The following is a 27,786-nucleotide window of genomic DNA, read 5'->3' as shown; positions in this document are numbered from 1 at the left end:
TGACAATCCTTTTTTAAATCTCCACAAGAGAGATACTTAGGGTTAGGGCAAATTCGGAATTACCTTAGAAATTCAAAAACATGGCCAAAATCGAAAATCTGGAATATGAAAGTTTCTAAAGAAATTGATAACAGCTGGAAATATGAGTTGTAAATCGGCTAAATAACGCATAAATGAAAAATTTCCGATTAATTTTTTTAAGATAGTTCCTAGAATTGGTTAAATTGTCTCAGACAAAAATGTAAATACATTCATTTTATTCTTTAACATTTTATGAAACAGTTTTAGCCAGACAATGAACGTAAAGTTCGAAAACGTTTGTTTTAATTTTCAGAACTATTTTTAATTTGACAACTTGGTTTCTTCTACACCTTTTAGGCGAGGGGCTTTCTTTTAATTGACCTTTTTTATTTCATATGACACTCAGGCAACCAGATTTTTTTTAAGATTGTTTATGGCAAAAGATGCAATTTTCCCGGCAATCAGAAATGCAACATCGCTCATATCTGCTAATTTGTGATTGAAAAGCTTCTCCTCTTTGAGAATTTGAAAGTTGAAAATATCAGCATAACTTATCTGTGTAAGCTGGGTTGTTACTGACACTTGAACCGAGTTGGCTAATTTCGATTGAGGTGTCGCTTACGTTGCTATGTCAACAGTTGATGCGTAAATTCAGTGCTGGTTGTACGTAAATTTACCCGTCTTTGGAACTGATTCTTTTTTGATACATGCAACTTTGCTACATCAAGCTTTCATGTGGCCGAATTGTAAAACGTTATCGGAAGATAAATGTTACCGAACAGCCTGGCATAATGTGCAATGTACCGGAAAATTTTGCGATTACACTTGTGCTTTAGAATAGTTCGCAAGGGTTTCAGATCTTTGATGACTGCACGCAGACGAGGTAGGGTGCCAAATGGAACTGCCTCAGATGCTGCGCGCACAGCTAATTCCAAAAACGGGAAATCCATATCATCCAGGTCTCGCTTCAATAAATGGCTGATTTTTGGAGGCCTTGCTCTTGTGATATTCGCTTTTTATGTCTACTCATCGTTCAAACAGACAGCTGCCCGAGGAAGAGCAATAACCCCTTTTAAAGGTAGAAAATGCTAGTGATGCAAGATTTATTTGCACTTTCTCAGAATACCATTCTGCGAGCTTATGAAAGGCACCTAAATCTTTCTTATTAATAGCGGCAAAGCGATAGCTGGGGTTATTATTGGCCTTGCTTTTTTTTAAAATTCAATGAATTTGAATTGTATTGGGGCGCTGTCTTTCGCACATTTTTATGTTGTTGCTCGTTTTGAAGTCTAATTGAAGTGTTGACTATGTTTACGCCGGAACAGACGATGTGGAGAAAAAAATCTAGAAATTTTATGGCGAGGAATTTCACTCGAATTTTAAAGCACAGTGAGAAAACGGTGTTTGAACAAAAATAGTTTTCTGGATTTTTGTTTTTTGTTACATGATTTTTCAAATTTAAACGTACTCATTCCAGGTCTAGTTATTTGTTAATGAACTTGTTTGAATTTAATTCAGGACTTGTTGAGCTATGTTTTTTTCGTCGTCAAGATTTTTGGAACAACCATATGACGTCGCAATCACTTCAAATATGCTTTTTCATTGATTCATGCAATTTCGACTGAATTGCGTTCGTGACGTCATTTTTCTAAGCGAGTGTTTTTGTTCATTTTTATTTTTGATTCACATGTGACGCGCCTCACTCTCAAAAATACTTTCCTCGTTATAGAGTTTCCTCACAATCGAAATGACTTTTTACCTAAAATAAGGAAGTAAGTTAGTTTGGGCGTGTTTCACTCTAATTGTTGGCGAGACTGCAAATCTACGCAGCTAACGAGGCGGGCTATTTTTGGGCAATCTGCCAGTTATGTTTAATTGACTTCGAACGAAATTTGAAGCAATTATTGAAGTTGTGCGTCTTTTCATGCCGAAGTTTCGCCTTTTCGTTCTGGCTTTTATCACGCTTCATTCACATCGTGATTTTTGCTGGGTCCAAATTGTTCCCTCATTTTCAATTTTAAGCAGCTGAACACAGTATTAACAGTTTGCGGCTGAAATTCAAATGAAAAGCGCATCAAGCTGGTTTCATTTTTGACTTGTCGGACTAGTTGTAGCAGTATATAAAAGTCAATGCCGCACGTAGAAAGAACCGTATAGGTCCATATGTTGAATCAGATTTAAAAGAAAAGATAACGTGAGAGCCTTAGTTTTTCATGCAACGTACATGAAAAAATAGATATGAAAAAAAAATTCTGAGTGAATAGATTTTTTTTGTTTGCCTGCAGCGTTTTCAAAGAAGGTCGAGTTTTTACTTGAAACTTTATAGGCCCAAATAATGCAATTGTATTAGACTTATGATGCAATTTCAAACCACTGTTGTCATTTCTCCATTTTAGACGATTTTCGGTGGTTTTTTATGTTCTTCCAAGTTTCTGAGTCAAGAGGGAATTTATGATTGAAATTATTTTTTTCTAGTCGCATTATTGGACTTTTGTTTTGATTCGTATTAATTCAGTTGTTTAGGTCGGAAAAGTTTGGCAAAATTAAGTCAATTTTTGGCCTCTATTTTTTTAGGGATTTTGGTGAATTGCTGCTTTGTGTGTTTTGAGTTAATTTTCTGCCTATTCAGAAGTGTTGAATTGTTTTTGTTACTAAGAGGAGACAATCAATTGTTTGATGGGCCTTCTTTGTTTCTGAACTATTTTGTTTTTTTTTGTTGTTTTTACTGAGAGGTTTACGATGTTTTTCAATTAGTTTTGCTTTTTATTTTCCTTAAGGTTTTATTGTAGGATAGCTTTTTTATAGGATAGCTGACCGAACAGGTTAGATAAAGGTCTATGGAGAAAACACGCCAAACTTGTAAGATAAAGTTGCAATCTCTGGCCAGAACTTGATTACTCGTCATTTTCATTTAACATTTTAGTTATGACTGAAAAATCGAAATTTTTCGGGCAACAATGTTGATACGCAAGCGAAATAACAACCAGTTTTTTATTCGCTCTTTGTCAATTTTGTTAAAATTCTTGGATCTATTCCGTTTGTGCCCCCCATTACGTTATGCCCCCTTTACAGAGCACCTGTCATTACATAGTAATTTATTGCCGAAATATTGCACGTGCGTCTGGGGGTGCAAACAATATGCACCCACTAAGCTGGGGGGCACTAATGAAAAAGATCTAAATTCTTATAGTTATATTGATCTAAATTGAAAAGTTTCTCGACTTATTGACGTTCTAAGAACAAGCAGACAGTGCTCCGACAACCATTTTTGTGAAAATATTTTGATCGATTAAGAAATGCTTACTTCTGAAACTTTGGAATATTGTTCATTCAGCGTCGCTGATGTCTATTTTATTCCCTCGTGCGCACTTATCTATTGAAATTGCTTTTTAATTTTTTGAAATTTTAAATTTAAATTCATAAAATATAAGCAGAAGGTAAAATACGAAATGCAATAACTTAATTTTACCTAATTTTATTAAACCTGGTTTTAATAGCACATTACAGGCTTTCAGTCTTTCAGTTTCTCTTTTTGGTTGTTCGCGTATTATTATTGCTCTCAAACAAAGTTTAAAGCAATTATAGTCTTTTGGTCCTTTTTAATTTGATTTAATGACCTCTTTTTCGTCTGACCCATTTGACTTTCATCCTCAAAACAGGATAACAGGCAGCGCTTGGAGGGCATTAAGTGCTCTAACAGCCCTATACCTTACTATGCTTTAAGAGTGCGATTCGCCAAAGCTGTTGTGAGTAGACAATTTGATTGTGCGAAGGGCAGTTCTTAATCTTAAAAGTTTGTCTTGATGGAGTTCTTGTCTTGATGGATACTACGAAAATCAACCGCTCGCCGTCGTTTGAGATCAATTCGCCCGTCGTTAGTCGGTTATGTTAGGTAAGAATAGGACTTGAAAGGTCCTACCTGCTGACTGAAGGGTAATTGTTTACGCTGAAGTAGTAAAAAATGTGGTAACGAAGTTTTGAATATTAACTGATGGTCGCTGCCCTGAGACCGCGGTGTAGTTTGTTCCATATCTAATATTCATATCAATGATTTGTAACCCCATTTGTTTTGGCTTTGGTTTTTGTGGTTTTAATTGTTTGGTCCTCTTGTTGCGCTGAATTTCGAAGCGTTTTGATGATTTCAGTAGAGCTTCGGGTGTTCCCCATTGCAAACCATGTCTCTCCCAAACCGATTAGAGAAAATTGTAACAACCCCAACTGTGGTGTTGGCTGACTCCATATGCTGCCAAAGAATTAGAGCTTAGAGGACTCGAACCTTCTATCTCCAGAATCGTGGCAAGGCATGCTACCGTTGCGCCGAAGCTCTGCGGAAGTAGCAACTTGGTTGGCTTGGTATGCCACAAGCTAAGTTGTTACAGTTCAAATAATAATTTTTTCTTGGGAAAGAAAAATAGGGCACAAAATATTTTGTGCACGACAAAGCACAATGTGCAAAACATCCACAAGAGAGATACTTAGGGTTAGGGCGAATTCGGAATTACCCTAGAAATTCAAAAACGTAGCCAAAATCGAAAAATCTGGAATAGGAAAGTTCTTAAAGAAATTGGAACAGCTGCAAATATGAGTTGTAAATCGGCTAAATAACGCATAAATGAAAAATTTCCGATTAATTTTTTTAAGATAGTTCCTAGAATTGGTTAAATTGTCTCAGACAAAAATGTAAATACATTCATTTTATTCTTTAACATTTTATGAAACAGTTTTAGCCAGACAATGAACGTAAAGTTCGAAAACGTTTGTTTTAATTTTCAGAACTATTTTTAATTTGACAACTTGGTTTCTTCTACACCTTTTAGGCGAGGGGCTTTCTTTTAATTGACCTTTTTTATTTCATATGACACTCAGGCAACCAGATTTTTTTAAGATTGTTTATGGCAAAAGATGCAATTTTCCCGGCAATCAGAAATGCAACATCGCTCATATCTGCTAATTTGTAATTGAAAAGCTTCTGCTTTATGAGAATTTGAAAGTTGAAATTATCAGCATAACTTATCTGTGTAAGCTGGGTTGTTACTGACACTTGAACCGAGTTGGCTAACTTCGATTGAGGTGTCGCTTACGTTGCTATTTCAACAGTTGATGCGTTAATTCAGTGCTGGTTGTACCCAAATTTACCCATCTTTGGAACTGATTCTTGCAACTTTTTTGATACATGCAACTTTGATACATCAAGCTTTCATGTGGCCGAATTGTAAAACGTTATCGGAAGATAAATGTTACCGAACAGCCTGGCATAATAATAATAATAATAAATTGTTTACGGATTACGCATGATACAAACGGGCATTTACATAATTTATTTATTTTCAAATGTTACTGCCTCAGATGCTGCGCGCACAGCTAACTCCAAAAACCGGAAATCCATATCATCCAGGTCTCGCTTCAATAAATGGCTGATTTTTGGAGGCCTTGCTCTTATGATATTCGCTTTTTATGTCTACTCATCGTTCAAACAGACAGCTGCCCGAGGAAGAGCAATAACCCCTTTTAAAGGTAGAAATTGCTAGTAATGCAAGATTTATTCGCACTTTTTGCAATTTCTCAAAATACCATTCTGCGAGCTTATGAAAGCACCTAAATCTTATTAATAGCGGCAAAGCGATAGCTGGGGCTATTTTTGGCCTTTTTTTAATTCAATGAATTTGAATTGTATTGGGGCGCTGTCTTTCGCACTTTTTTATGTTGTTGCAAGTTTTGAAGTCAAATTGAAGTGTCGACTTTGTTTACGCCGGAACAGCAGATGTGAAAAAAATCTAGAAATTTTATGGCGAGGAATTTCACTCGAATTTTAAAGCACAGTGAGAAAACGGTGTTTGAACAAAAAATAGTGTTCTGGATTTTTGTTTTTTGTTACATGATTTTTCAAATTTAAACGGTCTAGTTATTTGTTAATGAAAGTTTTTGATTTGTAATTCACGACTTGTTGAGCTATGTTTTTTTTGTCGTCAAGATTTTTGGTACAACCATATGACGTCGCGATCACTTCAAATCTGCTTTTTCATTCATTCATGCAATTTCGACTGAATTGCGTTCGTGACGTCATTTTTCTAAGCGAGTTTTTTGTCCATTTTTGTTTTTGAGTCACATGTGACGCGCCTCACTCTCAAAAATACTTTCCTCGTTATCAAGTTTCCTCACAATCGAAATGACTTTTTACCTAAAATAAGGAAGTAAGTTCATTTGGGTGTGTTTCACTCTAATTGTTGGCGAGACTGTAGGTCTACGCAGCTAACGAGGCGGGCTGTTTTTGGGCAATCTGCCAGTTATGTTTAATTGACCTCGAACGAAATTTGAAGCAATTATTGAAGTTGCGCGTCTTTTCATGCCGAAGTTTCGCCTTTCCGTTCTGGCTTTTATCACGCTTCACTCACATCTTGATTTTTGCTGGGTCGAAATTGTTCCCTCATTTTCAATTTTAAGCAGCTGAACACAGTATTAACAGTTTGCTCCTGAAATTCAAATGAAAAGCGCATCAAGCTGGTTTCATTTTTGACTTGTCGTACTAGTTGTAGCAGTATATAAAAGTCAATGCCGCACGTAGAAAGAACCGTATAGGTCCATATGTTGAATCAGATTTAAAAGAAAAGATAACGTGAGAGCCGTAGTTTTTCATGCAACGTACATGAAAAAATAGATATGAAAAAAAATTTGAGTGAATAGATTTTTTTTGTTTGCCTGCAGCGTTTTCAAAGAAGGTTGAGATTTTACTTGAAATTTTATAGGCCCAAATAATGCAATTGTATTAGACTTATGATGCAATTTCAAACCACTGTTGTCATTTCTCCATTTTAGACAATTTTCGGTGGTTTTTTATGTTCTTCCAAGTTTCTGAGTCAAGAGGGAATTTATGATTGAAATTATTTTTTTCTAGTCGCATTATTGGACTTTTGTTTTGATTCGTATTAATTCTGTTGTTTAGGTCGGAAAAGTTTGGCAAAATTAAGTCAATTTTTGGCCTCTATTTTTTTAGGGATTTTGGTGAATTGCTGCTTTGTGTGTTTTGAGTTAATTTTCTGCCTATTCAGAAGTGTTGAATTGTTTTTGTTACTAAGAGGAGACAATCAATTGTTTGATGGGCCTTCTTTGTTTCTGAACTATTTTGTTTTTTTTTGTTGTTTTTACTGAGAGGTTTACGATGTTTTTCAATTAGTTTTGCTTTTTATTTTCCTTAAGGTTTTATTGTAGGATAGCTTTTTTATAGGATAGCTGACCGAACAGGTTAGATAAAGGTCTATGGAGAAAACCCGCCAAACTTGTAAGATAAAGTTGCAATCTCTGGCCAGAACTTGATTACTCGTCATTTTCATTTAACATTTTAGTTATGACTGAAAAATCGAAATTTTTCGGGCCAACAATGTTGATACGCAAGCGAAATAACAACCAGTTTTTTATTCGCTCTTTGTCAATTTTGTTAAAATTCTTGGATCTATTCCGTTTGTGCCCACCATTACGTTATGCCCCCTTTACAGAGCACCTGTCATTACATAGTAATTTATTGCAAAAATATTGCACGTGCGTCTGGGGGTGCAAACAATATGCACCCACTAAGCTGGGGGGCACTAATGAAAAAGATCTAAATTCTTATAGTTATATTGATCTAAATTGAAAAGTTAATCGACTTATTGACGTTCTAAGAACAAGCAGACAGTGCTCCGACAACCATTTTTGTGAAAATATTTTGATCGTTTAAGAAATGCTTACTTCTGAAACTTTGGAATATTGTTAATTCAGCGTCGTTGATGTCTATTTTATTCCCTCGTGCGCACTTATCTATTGAAATTGCTTTTCAATTTTTTGAAATTTTAAATTTAAATTCATAAAATATAAGCAGAAGGTAAAATACGAAATGCAATAAATTAATTTTACCTAATTTTATTAAACCTGGTTTTAATAGCACATTACAGGCTTTCAGTCTTTCAGTTTCTCTTTTTGGTTGTTCGCGTATTATTATTGCTCTCAAACAAAGTTTAAAGCAATTATAGTCTTTTGGTCCTTTTTAATTTGATTTAATGACCTCTTTTTCGTCTCACCCATTTGACTTTCATCCTCAAAACAGGATAAACAGGCAGCGCTTGGAGGGCATTAAGTGCTCTAACAGCCCTATACCTTACTATGCTCTAAGAGTGCGATTCGCCAAAGCTGTTGTGAGTAGACAATTTGATAGTGCGAAGGGCAGTTCTTAATCTTAAAAGTTTGTCCCCCTCAGTCGCCCCCTCCCCACCCCCCACAACTCTCTCACGCACTCAGCCATTTGCCGATTTGACAACCCCCTCATCTAGCCTTTGCAACCCTACCCTCATCGCTTGAACCCCCACCACAACGCTTGCCCCACACACACACACCGGTCATACCACCCCCTAATGCTAACATCCATTATTCGCCAATGCTGTTTTGAGTAGACAATTTGATTGTGCGAAGGGCAGTTCTTAATCTTAAAAGTTTGTCTTGATGGAGTTCTTGTCTTGATGGATACTACGAAAATCAACCGCTCGCCGTCGTTTGAGATCAATTCGCCCGACGTTAGTCGGTTATGTTAGGTAAGAATAGGACTTGAAAGGTCCTACCTGCTGACTGAAGGGTAATTGTTTACGCTGAAGTAGTAAAAATGTGGTAACGAAGTTTTGAATATTAACTGATGGTCGCTGCCCTGAGACCGCGGTGTAGTTTGTTCCATATCTAATATTCATATCAATGATTTGTAACCCCATTTGTTTTGGCTTTGGTTTTTGTGGTTTTAATTGTTTGGTCCTCTTGTTGCGCTGAATTTCGAAGCGTTTTGATGATTTCAGTAGAGCTTCGGGTGTTCCCCATTGCAGACGTAATTGCATTTAGCAAATCTAGCTGGTAAATTTTTTTGATGGGATCAGGCTGAGTCTATCTTTGTTGTTAAGTTTCTTTCCTTTTTCGACTGTTTGTGCATCCATTCTATTTGATTTAGTTTGATTAATTTTATTGTGACACCAGGCAATAACTTTGACACCAGATCTTGAGTGTTTGTGGTGCACGCGTGTAGCGGCTGCTCTCCTATCAAAGACAAGAAAAGCTTTACACTGCACAGTTGGTTTCAGCGGTTTCAAATCTGCCTGGATATTACGTTTTGCACTAGCTTTTGTGAACTGTATTATCCGCTATATTTAAGATTACCGTTTGTTACTTGGTACTCAGATAGTCCCAATAATTAATCAGTCAGCTTTGCTGTTTAACAAATTTGTTTCGCTCAGAATACCAAAATTATTCAAATTGACACTCAAGTTTTGCTTGAATTTTTGTTTATAACTCAAGATATAATTCGATATGGCAAAATACCCTCCGTTCAGCTCTAGATAACTGTATTAGCTACTGGTTGGTAAAAAAATGGTTTCTATCTACGATGTGCTATTTTTTGAGAGACTTTTGGATTAAACCAAATATAATTTTGTTATAATAGTCTTTTCTTTCGTACTCAATTGCTCAATAACGCAAGGCTTCAACGACCGATAAAAAAGCAATTTGATGTGTTGGAATGAAATACATTTTTTGAAAATGTTTGAAATTATTTTTATTTTGTTTTTAATCGTCAAATCAATTCTGTATCTGTTTCAATCTATATTCTACGGCGGACAAGTCTATTTTGCATTTAATTCAGCTATATGAGAGCTATTTTTAGCATTGTCCTTGTTTCTACAGAACAGATGTTCGACGCATCCTGGACCTCACCCACTCGCAACAGCGACCTCTTTTGGGGCTCCTACAGACCTGGTGTCTACTTTGGAATGAAGGCCAGAAGTCACCAGAGTCCAGTGTTTGGTCTCCTGTGGCTGGTCCAATTTGATCAGAGCAGGACTGATTTCCGTCATAACTGTGACCAAGATTTAAAGTAAGTTCTCAATCGGAAGTTTATCTATTTTCAACATGTTGCATTGTGGTCTACAATCCTTTTGAAACACGATAGCAACCGTTTTTCAAACTCGAAAGTTTATTTCTTTGCAACTTTTGCACAACATGTTTCTGCCGGAGATTGTGGATAGTTATTTTACATGAGTTTTTGAAGAATAGGTTTCTTTTTTGGCCGTGAACAAAATTTTTGTTTTCATTGAGCGAAATGCCGCTTGTTTGGGAGCTGGGAGTAAAACGTACAATTTATATCAACTGCAACAGCTTGGTTGGCATTGAAAACCCGAGCGTGTGGGTTGCAAGGTGAAAATTTGATTTGTTCACGATTTGAAATTTAATTAACCAAATTTCACAAAGAAAATTCTGCAACTGTTTAGACTTCCAAAGTACGGATGGGTTGCGCATGATGGGGTGTCTTTTGGATACGAGGAGATATTCGAGAAGGACTTTGCTCTCAATGTCTCATTTGTGAAGAGACATGATGTTGGGATCCATGGAGGAGATTGGACAGCTAGTGTCAGTGTCACTCCCAAAGTCAAAGACAGACCCATTTACGTGTCTCTATTTTTCTACGTAGGCATGTTTCATTCCTTCTATTTCTGTTATTAAAAAATAATCTACCATCTCTCGAAAAAAGAAAAGCGCAAAGGTTAAATCTAGCTTATTACATTTGAACCTTATATGATCATATTTGAGAATGATGGAGACTCGCTGTTTTAAGGGAGACTCGGAAATTCAGTTTCATCAGTTTTTTTGCTCAAACTTATTTGCTAAAATAAATGGAAATATGCTCAATGATAAGAATTATTTTTCGTACGATGAGACAGCGTTGTTTAATTTTGGTTGAAAGTTTTGCAATATTTTCTGATAATTTACCCCTTTTTTGATAAAAAACCGTGGCCAAATCAATTATTTGGGCTCAAATTGCTCGTAATTCTGGAGAGTACTGCTCTAAAACATGCTCAGACAATCGTTTAAAACTAATACGAATGCGAGTTAAACCTCTACTATCTTGCAAGTTATTTGGACGAGCAGTTTTGACAGTTTCTGTTTTAAGTTGGGGTTAATAAAGTTGAAACAGTAAAGCGACTGAAAATGTATTTCTTAAGTTTAAATTTACCTCCTTTTGAAATGAAGCAAGAAATTGTCGTTTGAGCAATTTTTCCGTTTTCAGAGATATTTTTTAACTCGCGGCAGTTTAACGTCTATTTTTGCTAATTAGAGCTGAGATTGTTCGGAGTGATTACATGAATTTTGCCCGTGTTTTTTGTTTTTAATAGTCGCAAAGCAATAGCTGGGGCTACTATTGGCCTTCTCTTGGTTTCTTATTTCGTCAAGATTTTTTGTTACGACCAAATGACGTCACGATCATTTCAAATCTGCTGTTTGGTCATTCATTCATGCAATTTCAACTGATTTGAGTGCGCGACGTCATTTTTTGTTCTTAGTGGAGCCAGTTTTTGTTCATTTGCTGGTTAAATTTTTTGGTCACGCAAGACTTCAAAACGACTTCCTCCCTTTCAAAGAGATTTCTTTGCTTTAATTCAAGGGGATAAAGTCAAGTGAGCGTGTTTCACTCCAAATGAAGGTTATTTAAGAGCGGCTTTTGGAGGCTGCAATAAGTTATACAGATTCCTCATACAGATATAACATATCAGCAATTGATAAAGAGAAGAGTAATTTGTTTGGTCCTTTTTTTCATTTTAAGACTGCAGATCGACAACGCTATTAAGGCTATTTTTTGCAATCTTCCAGATATACTTTGTTGTTTAATTGTTTGTTCTCATAATTGCCTTTTCGCCTTGTCTTTTTAATGAAAATTTTTAAGGTACCTTACGGTTTTACGCAATCCTTCGAATTTCTTCATAGAATCTGTGGTTTTTCATCAACGTGATTCTAAAGAGAATGAAACGGAAGCAGGTAATAATAAGGAAAGTTTTATATGACTTTCATATAAAAATAAACCATTTAATTTCCGATTTCTGCCCCGTATTTGGAGTTTTTTGTCGACTTGTAACTTAGTATGCGTGTACCTACTGCTTTAATTTAAAACGAACTTGAATTTCTGGTGGTTATAGTTAATTCGATGTTTTTTGAGCTTTAATGAGTTAAAAGTCGATATAAATTTGTTGAATTACTGGAACGTTTTTGCAATAACTTGCATCCTCAGGAGTTTAAAGCATGTTAATTTAAATATTTAAAAATATGCATACATACAGTAACGTGTCTCGATTATCTATTTAGATTTTCGAATTTTTCTAAAACTCCAATAGGTTTTCACATTAAAGTTTGTAAATGTTAGGAACTTTAAAACTTTTAAATTGAGTGTTTCTCTAATTTTTCAATTGGATATATGCGTTTTTGTGATCGATTTAACTTTGGGCAGATGCTAATTCAAAGGTTATAAGCAGAACATGCCTTCTGCACTTAGTATTTCAATGTTAGTTCCCGGCTCTTCTACTCGCGTTCAAGATCATGATAATTTATGTTAATGAAAAGTGAATTTTTGGGTTTTTTAAAACTATTTTGCCATTTTTCGATTCAATTGATATTTTCTGATTACAGTTAACAGAGCTTTCATTTTTGAAAAATTGTGGCAATCTTTTCAGTTCTTTGTTCTGTTGTTCTTCATATGCCTTGATGATTTTGTCATTTTCTCATATTGGTAATAAAAATAACGCTAGTTGCTATGAATGAAATCGATCACGTTAGAAGCACTGAATGGGATGAAGTGGTTAGGGATCTGGATAGATGGCTACACGTTCTTTCAAATTTGACGCAACTTCAAATTTTTTGGAGCTCTGCAGTCATATATTTTTTTCTTTGCGTTCTCAATTTATCGCAGTATGGGTGTTTGCTTTGAGAGGGCGCTTTTTTGTGCATTTAGCGCACATGTTCTGATAGTTTTTTTGATAATGTTAACAGCACTAGTTTCCAAAGAAAATTGAGTTATTACAGATTTTTCAACTTTCTTTGGTTATATTCTCTCATTTGCTTTGTTGTCGATCAAAGACTACCATTACTGTATTTGGCGCTCAAGTGTTGGCATTGAAGTGATTAGTCAACTCATTTTTGAGGGTTGGAAAAAAATAGCTCAAAGATTTTTTTTGGATTTGGCGAAATTAGGTGTTTATTCAATAAATTTAAATTGGTTCTGCTTGAGAAATTGCATTAGCTTGATTTCTTTTCTTCAAGCAAATGTTTTGCGTGCTCAGTTTGAAGGGGTTCTAAATCACCGGGAGGTAATGGAGTTGAGAGTTGTCTTAATAACGGGAGTTGAGATTTTTGCATTTTTAGTTTTTTTGTGTCAATTGTATGACTAGTCTCACCTTTCAATGGGGTTATATCACCAGTCATCAGTGCACTTTATTCGCATTAGTCTGCTCTTACATGGTCGAAGAAACCAAATTTACACCGTGAGGAGATGAGATACTAATGATTAATACTTTAGCTTTGGACGGCCAGGGTGAAATCGAGTCAATAGTGGAAAACGACAATCACCTCAGCTCTATTAGAGGGTACACGAATGAACTCGGCTACTTTGATCTCGTGTTCGACAGACAATCGAATGTCAACTACAACTATCTTGAAGCATACACTCCTAGTTTGCATTTGATCAAAGAAGCTATTCAACATTACGCATCTGCTGTTACTATGAAGAACTCACATCCTAAGAAGGGACAGCATTTTGTGGTGCTTCCGGGCTCAAAAATGGCCCAAATTAGGCAAAGCTCGGGTAACGCTGAGCTTCCCCTGAACTTGATTGTGACCCAGGTATCGGGATCGGGCGCATTTTCAATGGAAGCGGCGTTTGAGTCGGCAAGCTACACGAATAGAAGGGGGCGTCTTTCGGGTCAGAAGTATAGAGAGAACCTAACAGAACATATCGACAAATTCCATCTGAGGTTTGTTTTTGTTCACTATTTCAGTGGTAAGTTATGCAACTGTTGTTATGGCATCGAGAGTTGATTCATGGTAATCTATGGTTTAAAACGAGAGACAGCTTAGAATATAGTGAAGTCATGTTTCAAAAATGAAAGATGTAAGAATTGATGTGATGAGTTTTCACGACTTCTAGATAAAATAATAGAACCCCCGCGCTCTACAAGTTAATACCAAAATTTTGAGCTCCTCAAGCGCAGGTGCTATTTTACATTGCAGTGGGAGGGTGAGGGAGGTGAAAAAGATAATATTCAAATAATGAAACTGCTGGGCTGGTTCCTTTACAGGTTCGAACAAACATTCCACTTGAGAGAGAAAGGATTCTCAGATGATGAGGTTGAATTCGCAGAGGCAGTGTTCAGTAATCTGATTGGCGGAATGGGCTATTTCTACGGAGCCAGTGCCATTAAGACTGAACAATATTCATCCCCATTGGCATATTGGTATACTCCATTGTACTCTGCAGTCCCATCGAGGTTAGTGTCTATCAAACCTCCAGCTTTGCTTGGTTGATAAATATAGAATACAGCATAGAATAATACATGCAGTAAAATTTGATAAATTCTGGTGATATTACTACCGCTCCTCTATCCGGTTGGTCGTATAGTACTGAGTAATAATTTAGCAGAAATTAGAACGTTTTGCGTCAAGTCAAAACCGCGCACTCGAAAAAAAAACTCAAAAATTTTGAATCAAAAATACACCGAAGCCGCTGTTGGCCTGCTTACAGTAACATAGACAAACATAACAGCAGCACTCTAGCATATAGGAGATGCCGCAGTATCTCATCTCTCCTTTTTGTCGCTTCTCGAGAGATCTGAGATTGGTTTTCATATCGATGTTGATTGACTGCCATATAACGCTATCGGAACAACGGATTCTTTGCACTCACTCTGCTCCTTAGTTGTCGTGGAAAAACTTAGGTTTATTTTAAGAGAAAGTACCAAGGTTTGACTCTGGAACTGTGTCCTTTGCCTCGAGTTGAATGGGACCCTCTATAATTGATATTTTACAAGATTCATAGTGGCAGATATTAATTGTATTGGGCAAGGCCACCACTTGTTAGGCTATAATAATTGTTTATTCAATTATAATTCAGCGTATTGGGCTATACAAACCATTATCAACGAAAAAAGAAGCATAATCTGTATAATTGCTCTCGAACGAAGGTTGAAGCGCTTATTGTAAACATGTGTCTTCTTAATGCAAAATTTTTGTTGGGCTGTTTTCTAAAACAATTTTTTCGATTTAGCTTTGAGTGACTTTAGTTCTTTATTTTTGAGTGATCAAAGTTGCTCTCGTTCTGAAATAAAGTTTGTTGATAAAACCGATTGTGATAAGAAAGAAATTGAAGGTATGGTAGGTAAGTAGTTAAGATGTCAGACGGCCAACCTAGAGGTAAAGGGTTCTAACCCCTGTGTGGCCGTTTTTTGCTCCCATAAAACATTTCTAATCTACACCCCTCTAAATTTAATTGCCCCCGCGTGTCGTTCGAGAGAGAGCAGTTCATACGATCCTAGTCGGTTTTTGTTTAATAATGGTAATAAAAATGTTAATTTTTTAAAGGAAATAGGTACTTGATTCTGATTTTTGAGATTTAATCGGATAAATTTTCGGCCTATTTGCTTTAACATTATAAAGGCGTAAGATTGCCGGTTATATTCTACAGAAGATATCAAACTCTGAGTGTCAATTGCTGAATCATTTATTCGCCAACACCCTTATCATGACACCAATCAACTTTAAAAGTACTTGTCACCGTAACTATCAGAGTAAAGAGATTATTTAACCAAGTTAAGGAGACACGGAAAGAGATGGATCATTTAGCAGACAACGAGGGATGCCTTCTTCAGTTCAGTGGGGGGGGGGGGGGGGGGGTCAATTTGGGCTTCAGCAATTCCAGTATCTGCAACAATTCTGATCGCTGATTGCCAACTTTGATTGAGACGAGCAGTTTGCTTTTTTTGTTCAATTGGGCTTTTTCTGAAACCACAATAATGTACGTGCGATCGGAAGTGGAAATTTTGAAAAACAGATAATGGAATGAAAAAAAAATTCGTGCGAATCAGGATATTGAGTTAAGATCCTTCTAATTAAAATTACAATGAAAACAGGCAGGTCCAATTAAATTTAAAACCACCAAGATAGATTGATTAACACTTCTTCTCGTTTGAAAAATGAAATCTTTGTATTGTTTCTAGGTCATTCTTCCCGCGTGGGTTCCTGTGGGACGAGGGGTTCCACCAACTGGTGGTGTCCAAGTGGAACTCCTCCATCAGTCTGGATGTGTTGGGACACTGGATGGATCTCATGAATGCAGACGGATGGATTCCCAGGGAACAGATTCTAGGCAGTGAGGCACTCGGTTAGCAACATAAACATCGAACCCCCATTCTTATGTACGAGAGACCCTTCTGTACTTATATAACATTACGTTGCAATAGTTTAAAATTCGGTAATACAATGTTAGAACTACCTCTGTCTGTCTCGTAGATGAGACTGGGATTTTTTGCAGCAATTCCTGTCCGCATTGAGAGGGTCTGTGATTGGTGACCTACAGGTGACAAAATGTTTTGTAGCTTAAAGATGTTTATACTCTGTCTTTTATATGCACCGTCTTATCTATTTAAAGCCTCTTTTTATTTCTCAAACTTGGTGATTATTTTGATTCTGAGGTAGTTTGCTCTATAGCGCTCTTAGAGTTCTGTCGCAGAAACAAGAACTTTATTGGCATTGTTGTTATAATCAGTATTTGTTTGGTTAGTTTAGAGTGAATTGCCTGTTGATGCGATTATATACTGCAATCTAATAGATAACCGTAGTATATGCACAGTGGCGGCATTGGAGATATTTTAAATCTGTTTTTTAGCTCGAGTTCCGCGTGAGTTCATTGTGCAACATACAAGCAATGCGAACCCTCCCTCTTTCCTTCTGACTGTTGACTCCTTACTGAACAGAGGAAAGATCCCTGCAGACTACCTCTCACGTCTCTACCCAAAAATAACCCAGTGGATCACATGGTGAGCAACCACATCAATTGCTTTTCAGATTTTCTGTGCTTCCAAATTTTTAATCAAGTTTATCTGTAGAAATAATCTGGAAATAACACAGAAGGGAAAGTGAATTGCTATGTCTGGGCAACTTACAGACAAAAAGCTGTTGCAGCTGGAAACCAAGAAAATCTTCACTGGAACCCTGGATTTCTCAATTCGCCCTCAGTTGCAACTTAGCGCTATATTACAACATCTCGTTTCCTAAACGCCAAGCAGCAGAATAAAATTTTTCTGTTTACGGAGTATAGATTGTTTCCAAACGCATGCAAGAATTGTGAACGCCATGACGTCATTAGAGCTGATAAATCTATTTATTAGAATATTGGAAGTTTTGGCAATAAGCCTTTTCATGTGTCGTAATTTGTTCATGTAATTAAGGTACAACACGACTCAGCGTGGTCCTCTTCCCCTCACGTATCAGTGGAAAGGAAGGAATGGGTCTGACGAGAGAGAACTGAACCCCAAGACACTCACTTCTGGACTGGATGACTACCCCAGGGCATCCCACCCCACCAAAGAGGAGTACCATTTGGATCTGAGGTGTTGGATGGCCTTAACAGCGCAGGTGAGCCGCACTGGTGATGTACACTCCAGATGATTGGGCATTTGTTTGTATGACGCCTATTTTCATTCATTGTTGGGGTTGGGCATCCGGGTCATTATTAGAAGAAAGACTCAAATTCCATTTAAGTCTTGAGGAAGTTATGAAGACATTAGTTGACACAGAGAACGAACGACCCATTCCGCTAGATTATGCATATCATTAATGTGAGAATTGGGGGAACGTTTATTGTGCGCTGCAGAAAAGAACCCCCCCCCCTCTTGTGGAGGTTCCTGTCACTTTCCTGGTACTGAATGTACTGCATCAGTGAAACCACTGTTTTATGATGCTCGTTGATATAGAGCACTCCGAAAAAACTTTGATTTCACCATCAAAAAGAAAGCTTGAATTGATTCCGCCCCTTTCCTCGATTTGATAGAAACAATTCTCACGATGTAATTTAACCATAGGATATTGAGTGCTCCTTGGCAACTTAATAGGATTCTAGTGCGCATTCTTACTAGTTGCCGGCTATGAGCTATACTGCGTTGTCCTTGGTTTTGATAACGACTCGAAGAGGAGTATTGGTTTTCTAAAGTTTTTTTTAACCGGAAGTACTATTTGTTCAGGTGGCGTTTTGATCTAATAGTGAAAGTGAGTAAGATTGCCGCGTGAACTAACTTTTTCTTAGCGAGAGAAGGTTAGCCGTACAGTTATTAGCGAGACAGTTATTAGCCATGTTTTCGTCCATTTGTCTCAAAGTTTTTATTGTAACTTGGTTTTTTGCTGCTGAAGTAAAATTTGATCGATGCCTCATGAATATGCTACCATCTGAAATCGATCCACAATGTTTCGGAAAGCTTAATAATGCGTTTCAAGTGCAAAATTGGCCCATATTTCTCATTTTTGGTCAGTTTTTGGCTTTTTTCATTAATTTCTTCATTTTTTGCTCCTTGAGCTTTTTAAACCAAAATAGTAAATTTGTCAACGTATTTTTGATATTTTCTGGATTGACTGCCTCTTTTTGAAGTGAAGTGTTCTTATTTTAAAAAATTTTACTCATACTAATCCGATTTCTGCGGTTTTTGCCAAAGTTCTCTAAGTTTTTTGTTTGTGTTTTGAGTTTAATTGCCATAAAATTTTTTTTCGTTTTTTGCTAATGAATTGTTTTGGGCGATTACTCTTTCAAATTCAATGAAAATTGCAACCATATTATGAACTTTTTTATTTTAAAATTGTTTTACTGTTTCGCAATTGAGCTGTTTTCATTTCTTACTGAGACAGGAAGATGGCCATGTAATGTTCTTAAACTTCGATTGCTTAATAACAAACAATCCATGTTTTTATATCTCAATTTATTTTTCAGAAAATACGAATTAGGTTTTTGAATCTTTTTCACAATGTATGTGTTTTCCACATTCTATCATGTTTCGTTCTGTCATTCCTCTAGCATCCTAAGACCTATGCTTTTTTGCTCTGGCTTTACTAAATTGAAAATTATTGATTTGAACTAAGAATTTTTGTCTTTTTTCTTTAAATTTTTGTTTCGAAAGTTTTTTGTTTGCAATTTTCTTCAACATAATATCATAATATGGTACTGAGGTTTTGCTTAATTTTTTGATTAATTTGTTGGTAATTGCTTGGTTTTATCACATTCAATGTGATTCAAAGCTAAAATTTAAGTTAAAGCGATAAAGTTCATTTAGTTGCCAATTGATTGCTTTTAGGCTGTAAAATAGTGTTTCGATTGAGAACTTACGGAAATTGATTAATTTTGTTACAAATTTGGCCATTTCTTGCAGTATTCAGATTTTTATCTAAAATTAAGTTTTTGGAGCCTAACATTGCTTGGCTTTTGCTGCCAGGTTTCGATGGTTTCAATGGCTTTTGCTGCCGGGCTTCGATGGTTTCAATGGCGTACAAAAAAATCGGCTTGTTTGATATATAGGAGCAATGTAATTTTTTAGTTCAGTTGGTTTTATGGGCTATCTTCATTTTTTACTGCATTTTTTTCAGTAATCTTTTTAGTAGGAACCAGTTAACTTAAAAGGCAATTCTTTCACGAAGACGACTCCTCGAGTTGTTTCCGGATTTCTTCAGGCTATGTTTTTTGTTTTGTCGTCTGATGCTCTTTTTCGTTTCATATTTCACACAGCAAAGCTGAAAAGATCAAATTTTTTGAATGACTTCTTACGCTCCACTAACGGAATTTGCGCACGTGACGTCATTTCTCTCTCTATCTCTAGCAAAAGTTCTCTGTGTGATTAGATTTTCATTTTAAGTGAATTACCTCACTTAATAAAATAACTTTTGCACTTTAAAACTTAAGTTTATTTTAATTTAGTTCAAGGTCAATGGAAACTTTAGTGTAATATATGTGTAATAGAGGTCCCCTTATATGTGTAATAAAGGTCGTAATGAAAAGGCTCCTGCGCAATGAGTTTTAACGAGTTCTATTATTGTATCGCTGTTTGTTTACATAGCTTTTTGAGCGCCGTCGATGACTTTTTCAACTTATATCTGTATCTGTTTCTATCCCTATTATGCGGCACGCAAGTATTTTCTTTCGCAGCTAATCGGGAAATCTGCCGGCTATGTTTTTTAATAAGTTCGCATTGGCAGATACTATGATCGTAATAGATGCTCTATGTTGTATTCTGTTTAATAGCCGCCGTCAGCCTCTCAACGGCTATTATTTAGGCGCTCTCCTTTTTCACAATTCTAAAAATTTGAATTGTACTGGGCGCTGTCTTTTGTTAAAGATCTGTTCACGCATTTTCATGGTTATTGAAGTTAAATTGGAGTAATGATTTTGGTCACGCCCAAACAGGAAGTGGAGCGAAAAAGCGAGTTGTTTTGCGTCGTGAAATTTCATTCTAATTTCAAAGTAGTGAGAAAACGGTGTTTGAACAAAATTTCTCTTTCTCGCTAGTGTTTCGTTGTTCACATGCGGCAATTCCACTTTAAATTTTAGTGTTTTTTACAATCCATTTTCAGTTCATTCTATGCCTAGTTTTTTATTTGAATCGAATTTCACTTTCTTGCTAGTGGTCTTTTGTTGAAATGCGGCGTTTTGACATTGATTTTCATTTTTTTTAAAGTTTTTTGATCTGATTTTTTTGGCAATGGTTTGGGCATTTGTTTGTATGACGCCTATTTTCATTCATTGTTGGGGTTGGGCATCCGGGTCATTATTAGAAGAAAGACTCAAATTCCATTTAAGTCTTGAGGAAGTTATGAAGACATTAGTTGACACAGAGAACGAACGACCCATTCCGCTAGATTATGCATATCATTAATGTGAGAATTGGGGGAACGTTTATTGTGCGCTGCAGAAAAGAACCCCCCCCCCCTCTTGTGGAGGTTCCTGTCACTTTCCTGGTACTGAATGTACTGCATCAGTGAAACCACTGTTTTATGATGCTCGTTGATATAGAGCACTCCGAAAAAACTTTGATTTCACCATCAAAAAGAAAGCTTGAATTGATTCCGCCCCTTTCCTCGATTTGATAGAAACAATTCTCACGATGTAATTTAACCATAGGATATTGAGTGCTCCTTGGCAACTTAATAGGATTCTAGTGCGCATTCTTACTAGTTGCCGGCTATGTTTTCTCTACTGTCATGAAATTGAAAGTGTTACAGTTTTTATAGCTGCCCAGCTGTTAGTTGAGCGGAGCTATACTGCGTTGTCCTTTGTTTTGATAACGACTCGAAGAGGAGTATTGGTTTTCTAAAGTTTTTTTTAACCGGAAGTACTATTTGTTCAGGTGGCGTTTTGATCTAATAGTGAAAGTGAGTAAGATTGCCGCGTGAACTAACTTTTTCTTAGCGAGAGAAGGTTAGCCGTACAGTTATTAGCGAGACAGTTATTAGCCATGTTTTCGTCCATTTGTCTCAAAGTTTTTATTGTAACTTGGTTTTTTGCTGCTGAAGTAAAATTTGATCGATGCCTCATGAATATGCTACCATCTGAAATCGATCCACAATGTTTCGGAAAGCTTAATAATGCGTTTCAAGTGCAAAATTGGCCCATATTTCTCATTTTTGGTCAGTTTTTGGCTTTTTTCATTAATTTCTTCATTTTTTGCTCCTTGAGCTTTTTAAACCAAAATAGTAAATTTGTCAACGTATTTTTGATATTTTCTGGATTGACTGCCTCTTTAAGAAGTGAGGTGTTCTTGTTTTAAAAAATTTTACTCATACTAATCCGATTTCTGCGGTTTTTGCCAAAGTTCTCTAAGTTTTTTGTTTGTGTTTTGAGTTTAATTGCCATAAAATTTTTTTTCGTTTTTTGCTAATGAATTGTTTTGGGCGATTACTCTTTCAAATTCAATGAAAATTGCAACCATATTATGAACTTTTTTATTTTAAAATTGTTTTACTGTTTCGCAATTGAGCTGTTTTCATTTCTTACTGAGACAGGAAGATGGCCATGTAATGTTCTTAAACTTCGATTGCTTAATAACAAACAATCCATGTTTTTATATCTCAATTTATTTTTCAGAAAATACGAATTAGGTTTTTGAATCTTTTTCACAATGTATGTGTTTTCCACATTCTATCATGTTTCGTTCTGTCATTCCTCTAGCATCCTAAGACCTATGCTTTTTTGCTCTGGCTTTAATAAATTGAAAATTATTGATTTGAACTAAGAGTTTTTGTCTTTTTTCTTTAAATTTTTGTTTCGAAAGTTTTTTGTTTGCAATTTTCTTCAACATAATATCATAATATGGTACTGAGGTTTTGCTTAATTTTTTGATTAATTTGTTGGTAATTGCTTGGTTTTATCACATTCAATGTGATTCAAAGCTAAAATTTAAGTTAAAGCGATAAAGTTCATTTAGTTGCCAATTGATTGCTTTTAGGCTGTAAAATAGTATTTCGATTGAGAACTTACGGAAATTGATTAATTTTGTTACAAATTTGGCCATTTCTTGCAGTATTCAGATTTTTATCTAAAATTAAGTTTTTGGAGCCTAACATTGCTTGGCTTTTGCTGCCAGCGGGCTTCGATGGTTTCAATGGCGTACAAAAAATTCGGCTTGTTTGATATATAGGAGCAATGTAATTTTTTTAGTTCAGTTGGTTTTATGGGCTATCTTCATTTTTTACTGCATTTTTTTCAGTAATCTTTTTAGTAGGAACCAGTTAACTTAAAAGGCAATTCTTTCACGAAGACGACTCCTCGAGTTGTTTCCGGATTTCTTCAGGCTATGTTTTTTGTTTTGTCGTCTGATGCTCTTTTTCGTTTCATATTTCACACAGCAAAGCTGAAAAGATCAAATTTTTTGAATGACTTCTTACGCTCCACTAACGGAATTTGCGCACGTGACGTCATTTCTCTCTCTATCTCTAGCAAAAGTTCTCTGTGTGATTAGATTTTCATTTTAAGTGAATTACCTCACTTAATAAAATAACTTTTGCACTTTAAAACTTAAGTTTATTTTAATTTAGTTCAAGGTCAATGGAAACTTTAGTGTAATATATGTGTAATAGAGGTCCCTTTATATGTGTAATAGAGGTCGTAATGAAAAGGCTCCTGCGCAATGAGTTTTAACGAGTTCTATTATTGTATCGCTGTTTTTTTACATAGCTTTTTGAGCGCCGTCGATGACTTTTTCAACTTATATCTGTATCTGTTTATCCCTATTATGCGGCACGCAAGTATTTTCTTTCGCAGCTAATCGGGAAATCTGCCGGCTATATTTTTTAATAAGTTCGCATTGGCAGATACTATGATCGTAATAGATGCTCTATGTTGTATTCTGTTTAATAGCCGCCGTCAACCTCTCAACGGCTATTATTTAGGCGCTCTCCTTTTTCACAATTCTAAAAATTTGAATTGTACTGGGCGCTGTCTTTTGTTAAAGATCTGTTCACGCATTTTCATGGTTTTTGAAGTTAAATTGGAGTAATGATTTTGGTCACGCCCAAACAGGAAGTGGAGCGAAAAAGCGAGTTGTTTTGCGTCGTGAAATTTCATTCTAATTTCAAAGTAGTGAGAAAACGGTGTTTGAACAAAATTTCTCTTTCTCGCTAGTGTTTCGTTGTTCACATGCGGCAATTCCACTTTAAATTTTAGTGTTTTTTACAATCCATTTTTAGTTCATTCTATGCCTAGTTTTTTATTTGAATCGAATTTCACTTTCTTGCTAGTGGTCTTTTGTTGAAATGCGGCGTTTTGACATTGATTTTCATTTTTTTTAAAGTTTTTTGATCTGATTTTTTTGGCAATGGTTTTCTCAATTCACTCATAGTCCGTTCTAGGCCAAGTTTTTGTTTAGTATATGCAAATTCTTTGAATTGAACGTTAGGACTTGTCCTGCTATGTTTTTTTAATCGCTTTACCTTTTGATCACGTTTTTCGTTTTCTATAAGTCACGATTTTCACGTTTGACTGCGGACCTACTTCACTCACTGCTTCAACTGAATGGATTTTAAATTCTTTCACGTATTGAATGGCGTAACGTAGTGAATACGGTCAAGATCAAAAGTGCAAAATCAAAAGAAACGGGATAAACATAAAGCCTGGTCATTAAGTCATAATACATTAGGTTATCAAACTTTATTGAAGCGATTGCTAGCTACCATTAGTATTATGCTCAAGAGCCTTCAGTTTAGAAGCTGAATTCATTGTATTTTTGGAATCTAACCGAATGTGAAGAATCTACGCACCAAATAAGAACACTTTGACTCTTAGAAAAATTCTATCAGTTTCTATCTCTTAATTTTTTCTGTTTCAATCCCAATGTGCTTCAAGCGGGTTAACGGTGGCTATTTTCCGGCTAGTCGCCGGCTATGTTTTGTATTACATTGATCCGTGTCGTTTGTGTGCTCAGGTGCTATCCAAAGTGGCCAAGGAGATCTATCCAGGAGATGTGATTGTGTGGGAGAGGTGGAGAGACACACTGGGTGACTTCTCTGAGTTGAACAGACTCCACTGGTCAGAACAGCTGCAACAGTATGCAGATGTCGGCATCAACGCACCCGAAGTTGCTCTAGGTTCGTTTGCAATTGATTAAAAAAAGTAATTTCAACTTGCTTCGAAACTGTCCCTTCCTCGAACGGGGACAGGTGGAAAGGCGTTGATTTCTTCAGAGCTTTTAACGCCTATGGTGCTCTTATGAACAGGATTGAGTTTTATTTTTCCTCAGGAAGCAAATAATTAATGATCTTTCAAACCTTAATATCAGAATTATGGGATTAGATTTTTGTTCTGTGCCGGGCTTAGGAACAATATATCTTATTGAAATAGTCATTGCTCATTGTTTGCTAGTATTAAAAATGTGTTCGGGCAGTTTTTGTATCTCTCTTCAAGTGAAGTAATATGGTGCATATCTTTTTGCAAATGATTCGTGTTTAATTCTAGTACGGCCTGCGATAAAGAAGCAACATCCCCAGGAGCCAGATCCACAAATGGTCCGGAAGGTGTTGTCATCCGTGAGTACCCACCCGGTGCATGTGCCCCATTTGGGCTACGTCAGTCTGTTCCCATTCATGATGAAACTAATCCCACATGAAAGTCGACAGCTGAAAGTGCTCCTCGATCAAATCAGAAACCCTGCCACCCTTTGGACGCCTTACGGCATCAGGTTAGATGCAATTCCTCCTCCTCGCCTCTTAGTTTGGGTTAGCAAAAATATTGCAATGCGATGGGAGCTCAAAACTTTGTCTCATCTTATGGATCGTAAATCAGAGGCAAAAAAAAATTCCCGAGGCAGAATAGAAATACCTCGAAAGATTTTTTCCGAGAAGGTAGTGAAAATGATTCCACCCGGGTCATCGATCATACAACTTTCTTGGATTTCGTACTAGGTCATATATGATTCTTAGTAACCGTACTAGGTCATATATGATTTGTATGATTTCTTAGTACTCATACAAGGATCATACAAAAATTTTCAAATGATGCCTCGCACATAAAAAAAAATGTAGTGGGTTTTACCAGCAACAAATAAACCATATATGCATTGATGATTCGAACTGAACTGATATTAATAACAATGATCGGTCGTGAACCAAGATTTTACCAAATATCCCAAAATTTAATTCCTTAATCATTATTAAAAATAGTATTGCAATTATTTGAAGCCAAAATAAAAGTGATATGCGTTAGCATGTGTTGCGCAAATATGGGAATCAAAACCAATAATAATTTCAGTTTGAAACTTAAAATTGATGTTTCCGGTGAAGATAAAAATTTTTGGTGACTCTTTGGTGGTTATCTCAGTTTCAAGAAAATTTCAAAATCTGAAAAATCTTAAAATTATTTTTTTTAAGTTTGCTGATTGGGATGAAAATATTGTTGTTTGCTATAAAGATTATGTAATAATCATATAAATAGACAAAATCTCGTTTAAAACATGTACTATTTTTTAGGTTCTGAAAATTATTTTAGGCAATAAAAATGTCACCTTTTCCGTTGTAAATGCTTTCAATGTGTGATTACATACTGAGCTGAAATAAACGTCTATCGGTATTTTCTATTCTTTCCTTAAGTCGTTTGAGTGGAATTTACCACTCGGTTAAAATCAGTTTAGTGGGTTCGGAGCTATAATGGTAGTAGCGTTTCAGACCGCGCGAAAAAATATCTGCGAGTTAGTTGGCGAGTTCTGCATTATTGACTTGTGATATGTATTGAAATTCTTAAATTGGTTGATTGAAACCGTCTGTCCTAGTCTTAAGATAAAAGGATCTTTTCTGCGATTGCCCCCTCCCCCTTTGGCATCTAGTACAGAATCGCCCCTCCCCCCTACTGTGCTATGCTTTACCACAATATTACTTGGCCTACAGTTTAGGTAGCCGAAAATTAGTTTAAGCGCAATTGCCGAGCACTGTTCACGGAATTATATTCAAGAATAGCCCCCTTTGCAAAAGGGGGGCAATTGTTGAAAAGATCCAGATAAAAACAATGTCAATTAAACTGTAACTATTCACACAATTCGACAAAAGTGGTATCTCGAAAAACCTGGAAAATCGACTCAAATCCAGGTTCTTTCGCTTGATTCTTCTTCCTCTTGTTACTCTTGATTTGTTGTATGAATTAGGTCTCTCTCTAAGAAAGATCCGCTGTACATGAAGAGGAACACTGAACATGATCCGCCCTACTGGAGGGGTCAAATTTGGATGAACATGAACTACATGCTGCTCAGGGCACTTCATCACTACTCCCAGGAAAGTGTTAGTGTCAATTATAGATACTAATTGCTTGCTGTAATCGAATTTTTACTTTTGCTCTACCATTTGTTTGTGCTCGATTCAATTCCTTCTTTTGTTGCTTTTATGTGAGATAATTTATAGGAAAAGATTTTTATCAAGGTCAATAGAACCTAGTAAAAATAAACAGTAAGCAATGCGGGGGGGGGGGGGGGGGGGGGGGGTTGGTATAGAGCCCGCTTTTTGACGCATTTTGAAATTTTTGCCAAATTAAATGGTTCTGAAAAGCTCTCAAAAGTCAGCCTTGCTCATATGTGCATACCATGCATATATCATACATTCGTATTTGAAATGAGTCAAAAATTGGGTGACTTATGTTGTATTATGTTAATGCTATTTGATGTAAAGTTTCAGGTCATTAATTGCTCTCAAACGAAGTTTCGAGCGATTATATTAATCCTGCGGTCTTTTTTATGCGAATTGTTGCTTGACCGGTTTTTCATCTGGCGCTTTTTTAACTTTTTGTCCTCGCGAACGGGATAAACATTTAAACCCCGGAGCGAATTAAGTGACTGAGAAGACCTTTAAGAGCCTTACGCTTTACGCATCACCCACCAGCTCCTTTCAACCGCAACCCTGCACGCTCATTCGACCATCCCCCGCCCCTCACAGACTCCTCTCGTTTCATTCCCTCAATAACCCCCTGCCGATGCACGCCTTAATGCTGTCTTTTCTGTCCCAACTTTACTTTTTTGTTTTGTCTTAAATGAGTGAGGTTTGCGGATCAGGGTTAGAGGTCGGAAAATGATTCCCAAGCTCACAATACCGCTATTGTAATTTAGATTTATTGTATTTATAGTCGAGCCCTGTTGTCTCAATTGTTAAACTGTTTCAGCCAACTGGAGGCCCACAACCGCATTCGAATCAAGCTAGAGAGATCTACAGTGAGCTGAGACAGAATGTGATTGGGAATGTGATGAGACAGTACCGCTCATCTGGCTTCGTCTGGGAGAATTACTGTGACGTCACTGGCAAGGGCCAGGGTGCTCACCCATTCACTGGGTGGACGTCGCTTATTGTGCTAATTATGGCCGAAGACTACAAGTGATTTGAATCCAACTAATTTGAATCACTCTCTCCTTCCACCAGTTTCTTGAGCTATTTTTAAAATTATTA

General features: G+C 36.4%; 1 protein-coding gene across 2 annotated transcripts; it reads left to right on the top strand.

The window, feature by feature from the left end:
• Positions 1 to 341: 341 nt before the first annotated feature.
• LOC142353644 (mannosyl-oligosaccharide glucosidase-like) lies at positions 342 to 27,786 on the top strand. 2 transcript variants are annotated; one of them, XM_075405939.1, is made up of 12 exons: positions 342 to 1,099; positions 9,709 to 9,898; positions 10,293 to 10,492; positions 13,367 to 13,820; positions 14,145 to 14,333; positions 16,059 to 16,222; positions 16,727 to 16,877; positions 17,289 to 17,475; positions 24,294 to 24,456; positions 24,824 to 25,046; positions 26,502 to 26,634; positions 27,506 to 27,786. In XM_075405939.1, the coding sequence occupies exons 1-12, from the start codon at positions 820 to 822 to the stop codon at positions 27,716 to 27,718; spliced, it is 2,547 nt and encodes an 848-aa protein (XP_075262054.1). In that variant the 5' UTR covers positions 342 to 819; the 3' UTR covers positions 27,719 to 27,786. The 2 variants fall into 2 exon arrangements, with proteins under 2 accessions (XP_075262054.1, XP_075262055.1); XM_075405940.1 differs by lacking the exon at positions 342 to 1,099 and adding an exon at positions 5,356 to 5,535 and having other exon boundaries at positions 27,506 to 27,785.

The sequence above is a fragment of the Convolutriloba macropyga genome, chromosome 14 (assembly GCF_964194025.1).
Source record: "Convolutriloba macropyga chromosome 14, txConMacr16.3, whole genome shotgun sequence".
Taxonomy (NCBI): Eukaryota; Metazoa; Xenacoelomorpha; order Acoela; family Convolutidae; genus Convolutriloba; species Convolutriloba macropyga.
The sequence above is the reverse complement of the archived record's forward strand: the minus strand, read 5'-3'. Positions and strand labels throughout refer to the sequence as shown.

Excerpts from the sequence above, each read along its gene's own strand:
- LOC142353644 (XM_075405939.1), top strand. The coding sequence starts at position 820 with ATGTACCGGAAAATTTTGCGATTACACTTGTGCTTTAGAATAGTTCGC. Across the intron at positions 1,100-9,708 it reads AGCAATAACCCCTTTTAAAG|AACAGATGTTCGACGCATCC; the intron begins GTAGAAAATGCT and ends TTGTTTCTACAG. Across the intron at positions 9,899-10,292 it reads AACTGTGACCAAGATTTAAA|ACTTCCAAAGTACGGATGGG; the intron begins GTAAGTTCTCAA and ends GCAACTGTTTAG.